Source organism: Micromys minutus (genome assembly GCF_963924665.1).
Source record: "Micromys minutus genome assembly, chromosome: 2".
NCBI lineage: Eukaryota > Metazoa > Chordata > Mammalia > Rodentia > Muridae > Micromys > Micromys minutus.
In genome coordinates this window covers 14,839,752-14,852,774 of record NC_137971.1, presented here as the reverse complement: position 1 = coordinate 14,852,774, position 13,023 = coordinate 14,839,752, and the positions used below count along the sequence as shown (strand labels likewise).

Below are 13,023 nucleotides of genomic sequence, written 5' to 3'. Positions count from 1 at the left end.
TCTGGGAGTCTCTAAAAGTGCCAGGGCCCCAAGAGGCTGCTGCATTGCCAGGTGGCTGGTTGGAGATATTCTGACTGCCCAGATCAAACTGCCCCCAAGGAACTGGACACCCTTAAGCAGCAGGAAGTAGTCTAAGATGGCTGCCTCCCTTCCTCTCTAAACTTCTCCTCTCCTACCTAGTGTTTGGGAGGTTGGAAGGGTGGAGAAGGGTGGTAGGAAAAATAATCCAATAAAGTAGCCAAAAGTCTGGTTACAAATATCTTAAAAGATTACTTTTTAGTGTGTGTGTGTGTGTGTGTGTGTGTGTGTGTCTATGTGTGTATGTGTATGTCTCGAATACCACATGTCTGCAAATGTCCTCTCAGAGGTGAGAAGAGCATCTGAGATTCCCTGAAACTGAGGTTAGATTGTGAGCCACTAGACATGGATACTAGAAACTCAACTCCAGTTCTCTGCAAGAGCAGCAACAATCTTAGCCACCGGGTTATCTCTTCCTTTGTAGCCCAGGCTGGCCTGGAACTCCCTATGTAGTCCTAGAGGGCACAGGCAGGACACACACACACACACACACACACACACACACACACACACACACACACACACACACACACACACACACACGGCTTCAGATCTTCTTAGGCACTGGCTCCCCCTGGTGGTCATCTCTTGTCACTGTCAGCTTTACCCATCAAATGTTCACAAGCAGAGATTTTTTAGGGGTCAAGAAAAAGAAGAGATGGTGCCAAGAGAAAACTCAGGACGCAGAATCATGGCAAGAGAAAAGGGTCCTGGAATTGAACCGGGAGGAAAAGGAACCTGAGCCACCAGAATTCTCTTCGGGATTGAAAGAGGGAAGGGAGTTGCCCACAGCTGTTTCCTAAGAGGAAAAGGTTGTGTTGTGTATGAATTTAAGATAAAAGAATGTCAGGCTTTACTTCTGAAATGAATATAGTTTCATTTTTACACACAAAGTGTGAAATAGAGTTAGACCTGCTGCTAATAAGAAACAATCAACAACAACAGTAACAAAACCTTTAGAACTGGAAACACCACAATGGCAATTCCAGACCTTCAGAAGTAGAGGCAGAAGGATCAAGATTTCGAGGTTGTCCTCAGTTACATAGCAAGTTCAAAGGTCAGCCCGGGCTATGTGAGACCCTATCTCAAAAGAAAGTAACTATGAGAACAAGCCACCTCATCTTAGAGTTCCTGGACAGCCAGAGCTGTTACATAGAGAAACCCTGTTTCAGAACAGGGTTAATTAATTACTATGAAATTAAAGTAGGTGTGATTTTCCTATGCCAAAATTCAGGGACTCTCTGAGAATGGGGTTCAACCATCAAACTGAAACCTACGTGGTGGGAATACAGTTCAGTGGCTGAATATGTGTTTGGTTGATACCACCACCACAAAGAAAAAAATTTAAAGGCCATTAGGAACCTTCTAGCTACAGTTTGTGACTTTCATACCATACAGACTTTCCATGCAAACTTTCAGAATGTGATCTTATTTAGAATAAGTCTCCTTGAAGAAGTGATTAAGGATCTCAAGGGGAGATTATCCTGGATTAAGATGAGCCTTAAATCCAATGACAGTCCTTATAAACCTGAAGAGGAGGCTATGCCAAGGAGACTGTGCTGACACCGGCTAGGCTGGATTGATAGGTTGGACCCCAGCACTTGGGAGGCTGAGGAAGGAAGGTTGTTGAGAGTTCCAGGTCACCTTAGACTATGTTATGAGTTATGCATGAGTATATCCTGGGCTACAGTGTGAGATCCTATCTTAAAATGCAGGAGCTGGGTCTGCAGAGACAGCTCAGCTCCTAAGAGCAACAGCTATTCTTCCAGTGGTCCTAAGATCAATTCCCAGCACCCAGATAGTGGCTCACAACCACCTACACAATGGGATCTGATGCCCTCTTCTGTCATGCAGGCTCTCGTGCAAATAAAGCACAAATAAATAAATAAATAAATAAATAAGGGCCTACGAGATGTGTCTGTGGGCAAAGTTAAACTCTTTCTAAACCTGATGGGCAGTTTGATCCCAGAACCCACATGGTGAAAGGAGAGAACTGATCTCATAAAGGTGTTATCTTATTTCTATATACACACCACAGTGGATGCACACACATACACACACAATCACACAAAATCACACAGAATAAATGAAAACGCAATTTAACAGGCAAAATCAAAATACAACACAAGGCCCACCAAGGGCTGCAGGTTGGCACTAGAATCTCGGAGAGCAGCAAGCCCATGGGTTCCCCCTGGATGCTTGTATAAGAAGCCAGCTCTGTGGACAGCTCCAGTTTTGGACTTCAGTCTTCAGAACTGTGAGTGATGGGGAAGGTAAGCAGGTAACAGGGCACTTGCCTAGCACGATCAGGGCCTCAGGCTCCGTCCCTAGCAATGCAGAGATATGAGGGGTAAAGTTCTCCTGTAATTACCAAACTCATGACGAATTGTTATGAACTGAAGTGCTGCACTAGAGTGACCAGTCCTCCTTGGTTGACCGTCCTTTGTCTTGGGTAGAGGCTATCTTTCCAGGCCATGTTTATAATAAAGAACAGAGACTTTCCTACCATATTGTTTTAGTCGGGGTTTCTATTTCTACACAAACATGGCCAAGAAGCAAGTTGGGGAGGAAAGGGTTTATTGAGCTCACACTTCCTCATTGCTGTTCGTCACTGAAGGAAGTCAGGACTGGAACTCAAGCAGGTCAGAAAGTAGGAGCTGATGCAGAGGCCATGGAGGGATGTCACTTTTTTTTTTTTTTTTTTTTTTTTTTGGTTTTGAACCTTTAATGAGAATATATATATATATATAATGAATATATATATATATATACTTTAATGAGAATATATATATATATATATACTATGGAGCTCAAGTACGTGGTGGTCCGTGAGTCACTGGGGGGAGTTTGGGGTCACACATGACACATCTAGTTAACAGACCATACAACAGATACACACGGTCACAAAATACCAGAGAGGTGGCTAGCAAGGTTACGTCTCAGTCTCCTCATCATCCAACAGCATATTGGGGATCCCGCGGCTGATGGGAAAAAGACGACCAGATTCTGGACATTGCAGGGTGGCCTCCAGTACGTCAACCTCCGGCAACACGTGGTGCATCTTCCTCAAAAACGTCTCATCCTGCTCATAGCCTTCAATCGGCTCTTTGGGTACTTCAGCCAAATTTAAGGTGTCCGCTGCTTGCACAAGAGCTGCCCACTCCACTTTGGGGATCATCCGCACAACGAAGTCGGGGTTGAACTCCACGGGGTTGATGCGGACCTCGGTGGCCTGCAGGCGCAGCAGGAAACCACGGGTGCCCACGCCCCGCACATGCGAGCTGAGGAGATTGTGGGTGAGCAGTTTCATGTTGTCACACCGGAGTTCGGGTTGGAGGGATGTCGCTTACTGGCTTGCTTCCCTTGGCTTGCTCAGCCTGCTTTCTTATAGAACCCAGTTCTACCAGCCCAGGGATGGCACCACCCACAATGGGCTGGGCCAGGATTGGCTCCACCCACAACGGACTGGGCCTCCCCCCTTGATCACTAGTTGAGAAAATGCCTTACAGCTGGATCTCATGGAGGCATTTCCTCAACTGAGGCTCCTTTCTCTGTGATAACTCCAGCTTGTGTCAGATTGACACAAAACCCAGACAGTATGCAGATTTAGGATGAGGTTAAGCTTTAGGCTGTTAACATCAACTTCCTGACAGAGCTCCTACGCTTACCCAGGGTCTAGATAGTGTTGCCCAGGATCTAAAGCTCTGGGTTCAATTAATCCCTCATGGGGCAAGGTCTCCACACTCTGAAGAACCTTCTTCAAAGCTTGTAGAAACTGAATGCTGTGATATACTTCTTAAATCCCAGCACTGGGAGGCAGAGGCAGGCATATCTTTCTAAGGTCCAGGCCAGCCTGGTCCACATAGGAAGTTTCAGGGCCTCCAGAGCTACACAGAGAAACCCTGTGTTGAAAACAAATGAACAAATGAAGGTTTCATCAGTTCTATTACCTTCCCTCGTTTTTAGCAGAATGAGTCTCACACATCCAACTTGTTTTTAATTTATTTACTTATTTTAAAATTTGTTTCTATTTTAATGTGTGTGTGTGTGTGTGTGTGTGTGCGCGCGCGTGTTGTGCATGAATATGTGTGTGTGTGCCATTTGCATGTCTGGCGTTCCGGGAGACCAGAAGGCACTGGATCCTCTTGAACAAAAGTTATAGTGCTTTGCAGGCTGGAGAGATGGCTCAGTGGTTAAGAGCACTGACTGTCCTCCCAGAGGTCCTGAGTTCAAATCCACCATTACAGATGGCTCACGATCATCTGTAGTAAGATCTGATGCCCTCTTCTGGTGTGTCTGACAACAGCTACAGTGAACTTATATACATAACATAAATCTTTAAAAAATAAAACAGCACTAGCTGCTCTTCCAGAGGTCCTGAGTTCAATTCCCAGCAACCACATGGTGGCTCACAACCGTCTGTAATGGGATCTGATGCCCACCGTGTGGGTGCTAGGAGTCAAACCACCTTCCTGCAAGAGCAACAAATGCTCTTAACCACTGAGCCTTTTCCCAGAAGTTCTCTCTCCACCTCACCCCCTTCCCTTGATCCCTCCCTCCCTCCCTTTCCCCATACCTCCTCCTTTGTCCCTTGACTTCCACTGCCCTTCCTCTACCTCCTGGATTTACATGGAAATCCTAGAATAGCAGTTTTATTTCATGCTGGGGCTCAAACCCAGGGCTTTATTAATTCTAGGCAGGTCTGCAAACCATACCAATGGGAACATCTCTAGTTCTCCAAGCTACTGAACAAAAGCCCACCTCAGAACAAGGCTAGTTCTCTGTGCTTTGAACCCTGTTTGTATTGCGTTTTAAATTGCTGGGGTTTTAAATTCCTAGAGACTCGCTGGATGGTATATATGCTATTGTCTAGCACCAGAGCTTGAACCTAGGACCTTATGTATACTGGTAACAGGCTCTGCTGAGCCACATATCCAGCCCCAGAGCTCCTAAGAATTTAATCTTGCCTTCACTACCTATTGGTTGTGTGACTCTGGATATACCTCCCAACCTGTGCCTGGGCAGCAGTAAACTACCTGCCAAGGATACTTTGGAGGGTGACGAAGGAGTAAGAATGGTGGACATTACTTGTAAACTAAGTTTTGGGGAGGGGGTTCTCACTATGTAGCCCTGGCTTTCCCGAAACTCATTATACAAACCAGGATCCTCTCAAACTCACAGAGATTCACCTTCCTCTGCATCCCAAGTGCTGGGATTAATGATGTGGGCCACTACATCCAGCCTACAACCTGTGAGTTCTTTTTGTTGTTATTTTAAGACAGGGTCTAACTTTTTAGCCTGGACAGGCCTAGAACTCACAGCAATGCTCCTGTTTCAGATTCCTATTTGCTGGGATTACAGATCTGAGTCATCAAACATAGCTTAAATTCTTTACATGATATTTGAAGAACACCAGTAGTCATAAATGTTAGCGATCTTGGGGCTGGAGGGATGAATCAACAGTTAAGAGCAAGCAAGTATTGTTCTAGTAAAGGACCAGAGTTAGGTCTCCAGCATTAATATCAGATGGTTCAGACCTACATGTAACACCAGGTCTAGCAAAGGAAGGGGTCACCCTCTTCTAGCCTCTTTGGGTACACATATTTGCCTGTCATAAACACACACACACACACACATACACACTTGGGCTGGGTTTGGTGGTGCATATCTTTAAACCTTTAATCCCAACACTCAGGAGGCAGAGGCAGGCTGGGAGTTTAAGGCCAGTCTGGTTTATATAACAAGTCACAGGCCAGATAAGGCTACATACTAAGATTTTGTGTCAAAAAACCAAAACAAACAACAACAACAACAAAGAATTTGTTTTTGGGCTGGAGAGATAGCTCTGTGTTTGAGAGCACTGGTTACTCTTCCAGAGGTCCTGAGTTCAAATCCCAGCACCTACACTGTGGCTCACAACCATCTGTAACAGGGTCTGATACTCTCTTCTGATATGTAGGCACATATGCAGATAGAGCACTCATATATATAACATAAATGGATACTTTCTTTTTTTCCCTTTTTTTTTCTTTTATTTTATTTATATGAATACACTGTAGACACACCAGAGGAGGGCATCAGATCTCATTACAGATGGTTGTGAGCCACCATGTGGTTGCTGGGAATTGAACTCAGGACCTCTGGAAGAGCAGTCAGTGCTCTTAACCGCTGAGCCATCTCTCCAGCCCACATGAATACTTTCTTAAATTTATTTTTTTAGCTAAGTGCTGTTGGCACATGGGACTTTAATCCCAATATTGGGGAGGCAGAGAGGCAGGTGAGGTGACTGTGAGTTTGAGGCCAGCCTGGTCTACAGATGCAGGGCAAGTTCCAGGACAGCCAGGTCTATACAAAGAGACCCTGTCTTAAAAAAACAAAGTAAAAAAAAAAAAAGTGTGTGTGTGTGTGTGTGTGTGTGTGTGTGTGTGTTGCACACTAGTAATCCTAGTACTCAACAGACAGAGATAGGGGATCTCTGAGATTGTGACCAGACTGGTCTACATAGTGAGTTCCAGAACATTATCTAAGAAAACCTAACAACAACAAATTGACTTTTCTTATGTTTGAAATTTTTGTGTAGTTGCCTGTGTCTCCATGTGGGCAAGTTCTGCAGTGTCTGCTGAGGCCAGAGGCATCAGATCTCCTGGAACAGAAACAATAGGCAGTTGTGAGCTGCCTGGTCTGGGTCCGGGGAACTAAATTCAGGTCCTCTAGAAGGTTTCAGTGTCTTCCCATGTCTCTCTGGATGACCTGGAACTCATTGAAATCCTCCTGCCTCTGCTTCTTGAGTGCTGGAATTAAACCTGTGCAGTATCATGCCTGGCTTCTGGAATCCTTTTATACAAGACAAAACACAGGCATAGAAGTTTAAATCCTAAGCGAAGTTCACAAAGTAAATATAATAGAATTATATTCTACAAAGACAAGGAATAATGGAATATATATTGTACAAAGGGGTGAGATTCTAAAGTCAATGCATATGTAAGAACTGAATATTGTTGGGGCTGGAGAGATGTCTTAATGGTTAGGAGCACCGACTGCTCTTCCAGAGGTCCAGAGTTCAATTCCCAGCAACCACAGGGTGACTCACAACCATCTGTAATGGGATCTGATGCCGTCTTCTGGTGTGTCTGAAGACAGCTACAGTGTAATCAAATACATAATATATATATATATTTTTTTAAGAGAATTCCATTGTAGCTCCTTTGTAGCCTGGAGAAACCCTTTCTTGAAAAACCAGAGATATGGCTGGCCTCTACTTCTTTACTCCTATCTCCCCCCCCACCTCTCTCTCTTTCTTTCTCTCTGCCCCTACCACCCTCTTAACTCCCCTCCTCATGACCTGAATATTCTGCACTAAAAAAGAAGAAAGAAAGAAAGAAAGACCAGAGACAGAGATTGGAGAGAGGAGAGAGAGAGAGAGAGAGAGAGAGAGAGATCCATTGTGATTATTTACCGTGTGCCTCCTTCCCAGGTACTAGCTATTCCAAATAGAAGATAGTGATGACAACAGTTTCAAACGTTCAAATTGCATTTGCTGTCCATGCTTTGGATTGCTCACCCCAGCCCTTTCCCAGACCATTAAAGACGGAGCTAATCTTACTCACTCTCTTCCTGTTTTTTATTTTTGTATTGATTTTTTGGTAGGGGGTGGGGTTACTGAGATGAAGCCTCTTATAGCCCAGGTTGGTCTCAGATTCATTACGTAGCTGAAGATAACCTTGAACCTGTAATATATCTATGTTTTTCTTCGTGTAAGTGGGGGAGGGCGGGTAGGGGTGGAAACCAGAGCACCACACTGGATATCGTATTCTATTTGTTTTCCACCTTATTTTATATATATTCACATTTTATACATTTATTATTTAGGTGTGTGTCCGGTTGTATGATGCAGTCTCCCTTGAATGGAAGCCAAGGACATACTGTAAGAGTTGGTTCTCACCTTCAGTTATGTGGGTCCCAAGAATCCACCTAGAATGTCAGGCTTAGCAGCAGTGCCTTTGCCCACCAGGCACCTCACCTGGCCACCCTTTTCTTTTCTTATTTTTAGAAAGGATTTCTCACTGAACCTAGAACTTACTAATCAAACTGGCTGGTCTTTGAGCTTGAGTAGCTACCTCTCTCTGCTCCAAGGCTTCTACAATGACCGAAGGGAATTTGATTTGAACTCAGGTCCTTGTGCTTGCAAAGAACCCCTTAGCATATGAACCACTGATGCCTTAAGTTTTTGTTTGTTTGCTGTGCGTTTGTTTTTTTCAAGGCATTTCTCTGGGTAGCCCAGACTGGTCTCAAACTCACTGAGATCTGTCTGCCTCTACCTCCTGAGTGCTGGGATCCTCTGAGGTGTGTGCCAGACACTCTGTGAGCCTGGCTTCTGTTTGGTTTTTTTGTTTTGTTTTTCCCTTAAAGATTCATCTATTTTTATTTTACATGCATGTGTGAATGCCTGGCGGTACATATGTGCACTTGCACAGATGCTGGTGTCTTTGAAGAGCATAACAGGGCACTGGATCTCCTAGAACTGGAGTCCCAAGGAGCTGTGAATGCAAGTATTCTCAACTCAACTTAGACATCTCTCCAGCCCCGAAGCCTGATCGGTCTACCTCTACCTAAGCGCTAGGATAACAGCCCTGCGCCAAACTCCCGAGTTTTTGTGGTTGTTTATTTGGAGGTCTTGTTTGTTTGGTTGGGTTTTTTTTTTTTTTTTTTTTTTTTTTTTTTTTTGGTTTGTTTGTGTTTGAGTCGTGATCTTACTGTGTAGCCTCTGCTGGCTTGGAGCCTGCTGTGTATACCAAGCTAGTCTCAAGCTAGGACAAAAAGAGTGTCACTATGCCCTGCACATTTTGTTTGTTGTTTTTGAGCTGTTTTGTTTTGTTTTGAGACAGGGTTTTTTTCTGTGCAACAGCTGGAACTTGCTCTGTAAGACCAGGCTGGCTTTGAACTCTCAGAGATCTGAATGCCTCTGCCTCCCAAGTGCTGGAATTAAAGGTGTGAACCACCACCACCAACTCACTGCTTCTTGTTTGTTTGCTTTGAGACAGACTTTTACTCTATATTCCAGGCTGGCTTTGAACTTGTGGGTAATCCTCCTGCTTCAGCCTCCCAAGGGCTTCCAGACCTCTATTTTTGCTTTTAAGTACTTATTTTGTTTGTAATGTGTATGTGTGTGCCACATGTGTATCGGTATCTACAATGACAGGAGTATATCCCGGAGCTAGCCTTAGGATAAGGTGTGACCTGCCTAATGTAGGCACAGGGAATGAAACTTGGGTCCTTCTGGAATAATACCCACTGAGCCATCTCTCTGGCTCTGGTCTACTGATTCTTAATCCAGCTCAGGCAAGGTTCCCAGTGTGAGTGTTTGATGTCCATGCAGAAAACAATCCACATGTTGATCATAAAGTCTGAAGAACGTAAGATGACTATATACCGGCAGAGTGCCCCACCTTCCTCAGGCACAGCCTGTCTACCTCACTCAACAGGTTGGGCTGGATTTTTCTGATGGGCATCTATCCATACAGAATATAGCAAGAGTATGGGAATGTGGGAGGGAAAGTTCCTGACCAGGAATGATCCCTTCTGAGCAGGACAGAAATGAGACTGCATAAACCAGTTAGGACACCAGAATCTGAGGGTCTTTTCTGGGTAGACTCTGGTGCTCTGGGATTCTGGAGCAGAGTGGGAAAGAGGCCCAGAGAGAGAGAGAGAGAGAGAGAGAGAGAGAGAGAGAGAGAGAGAGAGAGAGAGAGAGAGAGAGAGAGGTCTAGATGAATGAAAGCTAAAACATGATGTGAAACCAGGCCAGTTTCACGTGCATGTTGTACCACATAGACACCTCCCCTACCCCAACCGAACTAAATGGTTTAAAGCGTGCAAAAGTTGGACATGCTGTTCCTGTAGAAAACGACAACAGGAAGGATAAACTTGCATATTGTGTGTGTCCGTCTGTATGGGCGGGGAGAGGGACTGTGTGTTTGGAGACCAGGTGGACACTGATTGTCCTGATCAATCTCGGCCTTATTCCCTTGTGACCTGGATCTAAGCGAGCAGTCAACAAACCTGAGATCCTCCTGCCTCTGAACCCCCTTAGTGCAGGGGTGCAGGGGATGCACAGATGCCCTCAGTCATGCACCCCTTTATGTAGGTGCTGGGATAGGAGCAAGTGGTCTTCCTCATGAAGCCCTTCTCCCAGTCCTCATTTTCTATGAAACTGCTTGTCTCCAGCCCCTGCGGCAGCAAGCTGGGCGCAGGAAACTGTCTCATCAGACTGGGGGACAGGGTAGAGTCAAGGGAGGGACAAAGGTGGGAAACAGGTGGAGGCAGGAAAGTTAGGGAACTGGTGGAGTGGAGGGGTGTAAGTCACAAATGACTCGTGAAAGCGGGAGAAGGGCCAGGACTGAGGAAGAAGAACAGATGTGGTCAGGTGTTCGCCTTCATGGCTGGATCCCTACAGGCAAATCGTACGTTTTGAGGCCAGGATGAACAACAGTTCATTTGAGGCCGGTCTCGGCTACACAGATCCTGTTTGGAGAAATGAAAAAAAAAAAAAAAAAAGAGTTCAAGAGCAGTGCAGAGGAGTCTCAGCATAGAGAGGGATCTCCTGAAGAGCCTTGAGCCACCAGGGATGAGGAGTGGACAGTTGGGGGAAGGGAACATATAAAGGGTGGTTAAGGGTAGACAGTCAGCAGGGGAAGGGAACTAGAAAGGGCGGTTGTGGCTGGCAGGAAGCAGGCAGTGGATGGTGCTTGGCGCTCACTGAGGGAACAGTCTCACAGGGTGACATCCTGAACAAGCACACCACCAGGGAGAGTCCCGGACACGCACCAGGCATGTGGCCAGCTGTGATGGCTAGTGTTTATTGTCAGCTGCACAGAAGTTATAATCACCTAGGAGACGGGCCTCTGGCACACCTGCTGGGGGTTGTCTTGATGGCACCGTGGACAGAGCCATTGCCTGGAATCCTGGGCTGTGTTAAGTGGAGGAAAGAATACACACACATTGCTGTCCCATGGCTACATGACCAGCTATCTGGAGTTCCAGCCTCAACTTCCCTTAGATGGGGACTGTAACCTTGAGCTGAGAGCTGAAATAAATCCTTTCTCCCTTAGTTGCTTTCTGTCAGCATTCTGTCAAATAAGTATCAAAGACAAAGCAAACACATGAAAAAAAAAGTGGACATCTGAGGAACAGACTCTAGCCTCCAAATACATGCACACACGTGCACTACACACACAGATGCAGATACACAAGTACACACATATACCACACAAACACATCAGATAAATAAGTGAGCAGGCATAGTGGTACACACGTATAGTACTTGGAAACCAGAGGCAGGAGGATCACCACAAGTTCAAGGCCCGCCTGGTCTGTTACATTAAGTTCTATGCCAGCCAGGGCTATACAGGGAGACCCCATTAAGAAAAACAGGGCAGTGGGGAGTTAGGAGATGTAGCTCAGTGCTTGCTTAGCATGCAGAAAACTCCATCTTCAGTGCCCAGCATGGCATAAATGGGATCTGTAAGCACTCACTTGTTATCCCAGCATTTGGCTGGGAAAGGTATGAGGACCAAAGTTCAAGGTTATCATCAACTACATAATTTCAGGCCGTACTGGGATATGTTTCTGTCTTCAGATGCACCAGAAGAGGGCATCAGATCCCATTACAGATGGTTGTGAGCCACCACGTGGTTTCTAGGAATTGAACTCAAGACCTCTGGAAGAGCAGTCAGTACTCTTAACCACTGAGGCATCTCTCCAGCCCTGAGTTCTCCTTTTTTAAACACCTATTTTTATGAATGTGGGTGTTTGCCTGCACTCATTCTGGCTCTTGGAGCCAGAACCTTTGAAACTGGACTTCAATAAGGGTTTCGAGAACCCAGGGAGGTACTGGGAACTAATTCTGACCCTTCTAACAGGAAATGTTCCTAACTACTGAGCCACCTCTCCTGCCTTCTCTTTGAAAAGGAGTTGGAAGTGAAGCCAGCTTAAGGTCATGTAAGGCAAGGCGGGGTCTGAGTGCATTTAGAGTTCAGGTTAGATGTATCTAGGCCAGAAACCGTGGGAAAGGAGCCGAGGCCAGAATAAGGGACAGAGGTTGGGTTTGTTGAGGTTGTAGTTGCACCTGAAGTAGACTGAGACAAGTTCTTCAGCAACATGCTGGAGTCTGGGCCTAACCCGCATCTGTAGATCTAGTAGAGGGCATGAAAGTCTTAGATGGACTCTCCCTTTCTCTTCCTCAGAAATTGCTTTTACCAGGGGCCTTCCCCACAGGGGCTGCTGGGGGATAATAGGGGAGGAACCAGATCTAAAGCTCCAGAGGAAACTGTTGACCACCGTTTCCTGAGTTCAAATATTGAGTTTCCCTGTCTCTTGGGCCCACCCTTTTTGGCCAAGAGCAGAGCAGGGCAGAGCCTGCACCTGACTCTCTTTCAATGATAAGAGAGCACAGTGTTTCAAAACCAGTGCCCCAGGACCCAATAACTCAACACTGCTAAGCCACACATTCATTTTCAACCACCCCCATTATATAAGAGCCTACTCCATGTACCTCAGGCTTTCTTTGCCTTCTCAGTACTAAACCTCTTACACCCAGAATTGGGTCTGCTCCACTGATACTAGCTGAATGAGTTCTCTAACACACACATATGAACATGCATACACATTAACATACTTTATATACATTTATACACATACCTAGCACCTCTTCAGCTTGGCAGTCACATGCATAAATACAGACACACTCAGGCAAAAAAAGGCCAAATGTACACTCTATACTAAACATAGACCACCTGCAGGTATTGCCTAGGACTCTGAATGAGAAAGCAGTGGCCAATGTCCTTGTCAGGTCAGGCTGAGCCTCTGCCTGTGTATGGGTGTGTGAACATGCTTGCGTGAATAGCCCTTGGTGTCTTGAGGACCATATTGGCAATAGGACAGGTAACT

At 45.6% G+C, this 13,023-nt stretch overlaps 1 protein-coding gene across 1 annotated transcript; it reads right to left on the bottom strand.

The window, feature by feature from the left end:
- Positions 1–3,010: 3,010 nt before the first annotated feature.
- LOC308416881 (multifunctional methyltransferase subunit TRM112-like protein) lies at positions 3,011–3,388 on the bottom strand (the record flags this gene model as incomplete). Its single annotated transcript, XM_080911994.1, has 1 exon — positions 3,011–3,388. The coding sequence occupies one exon, from the start codon at positions 3,386–3,388 to the stop codon at positions 3,011–3,013; it is 378 nt and encodes a 125-aa protein (XP_080768120.1).
- Between the last annotated feature and the right edge of the window lie 9,635 nt (positions 3,389–13,023).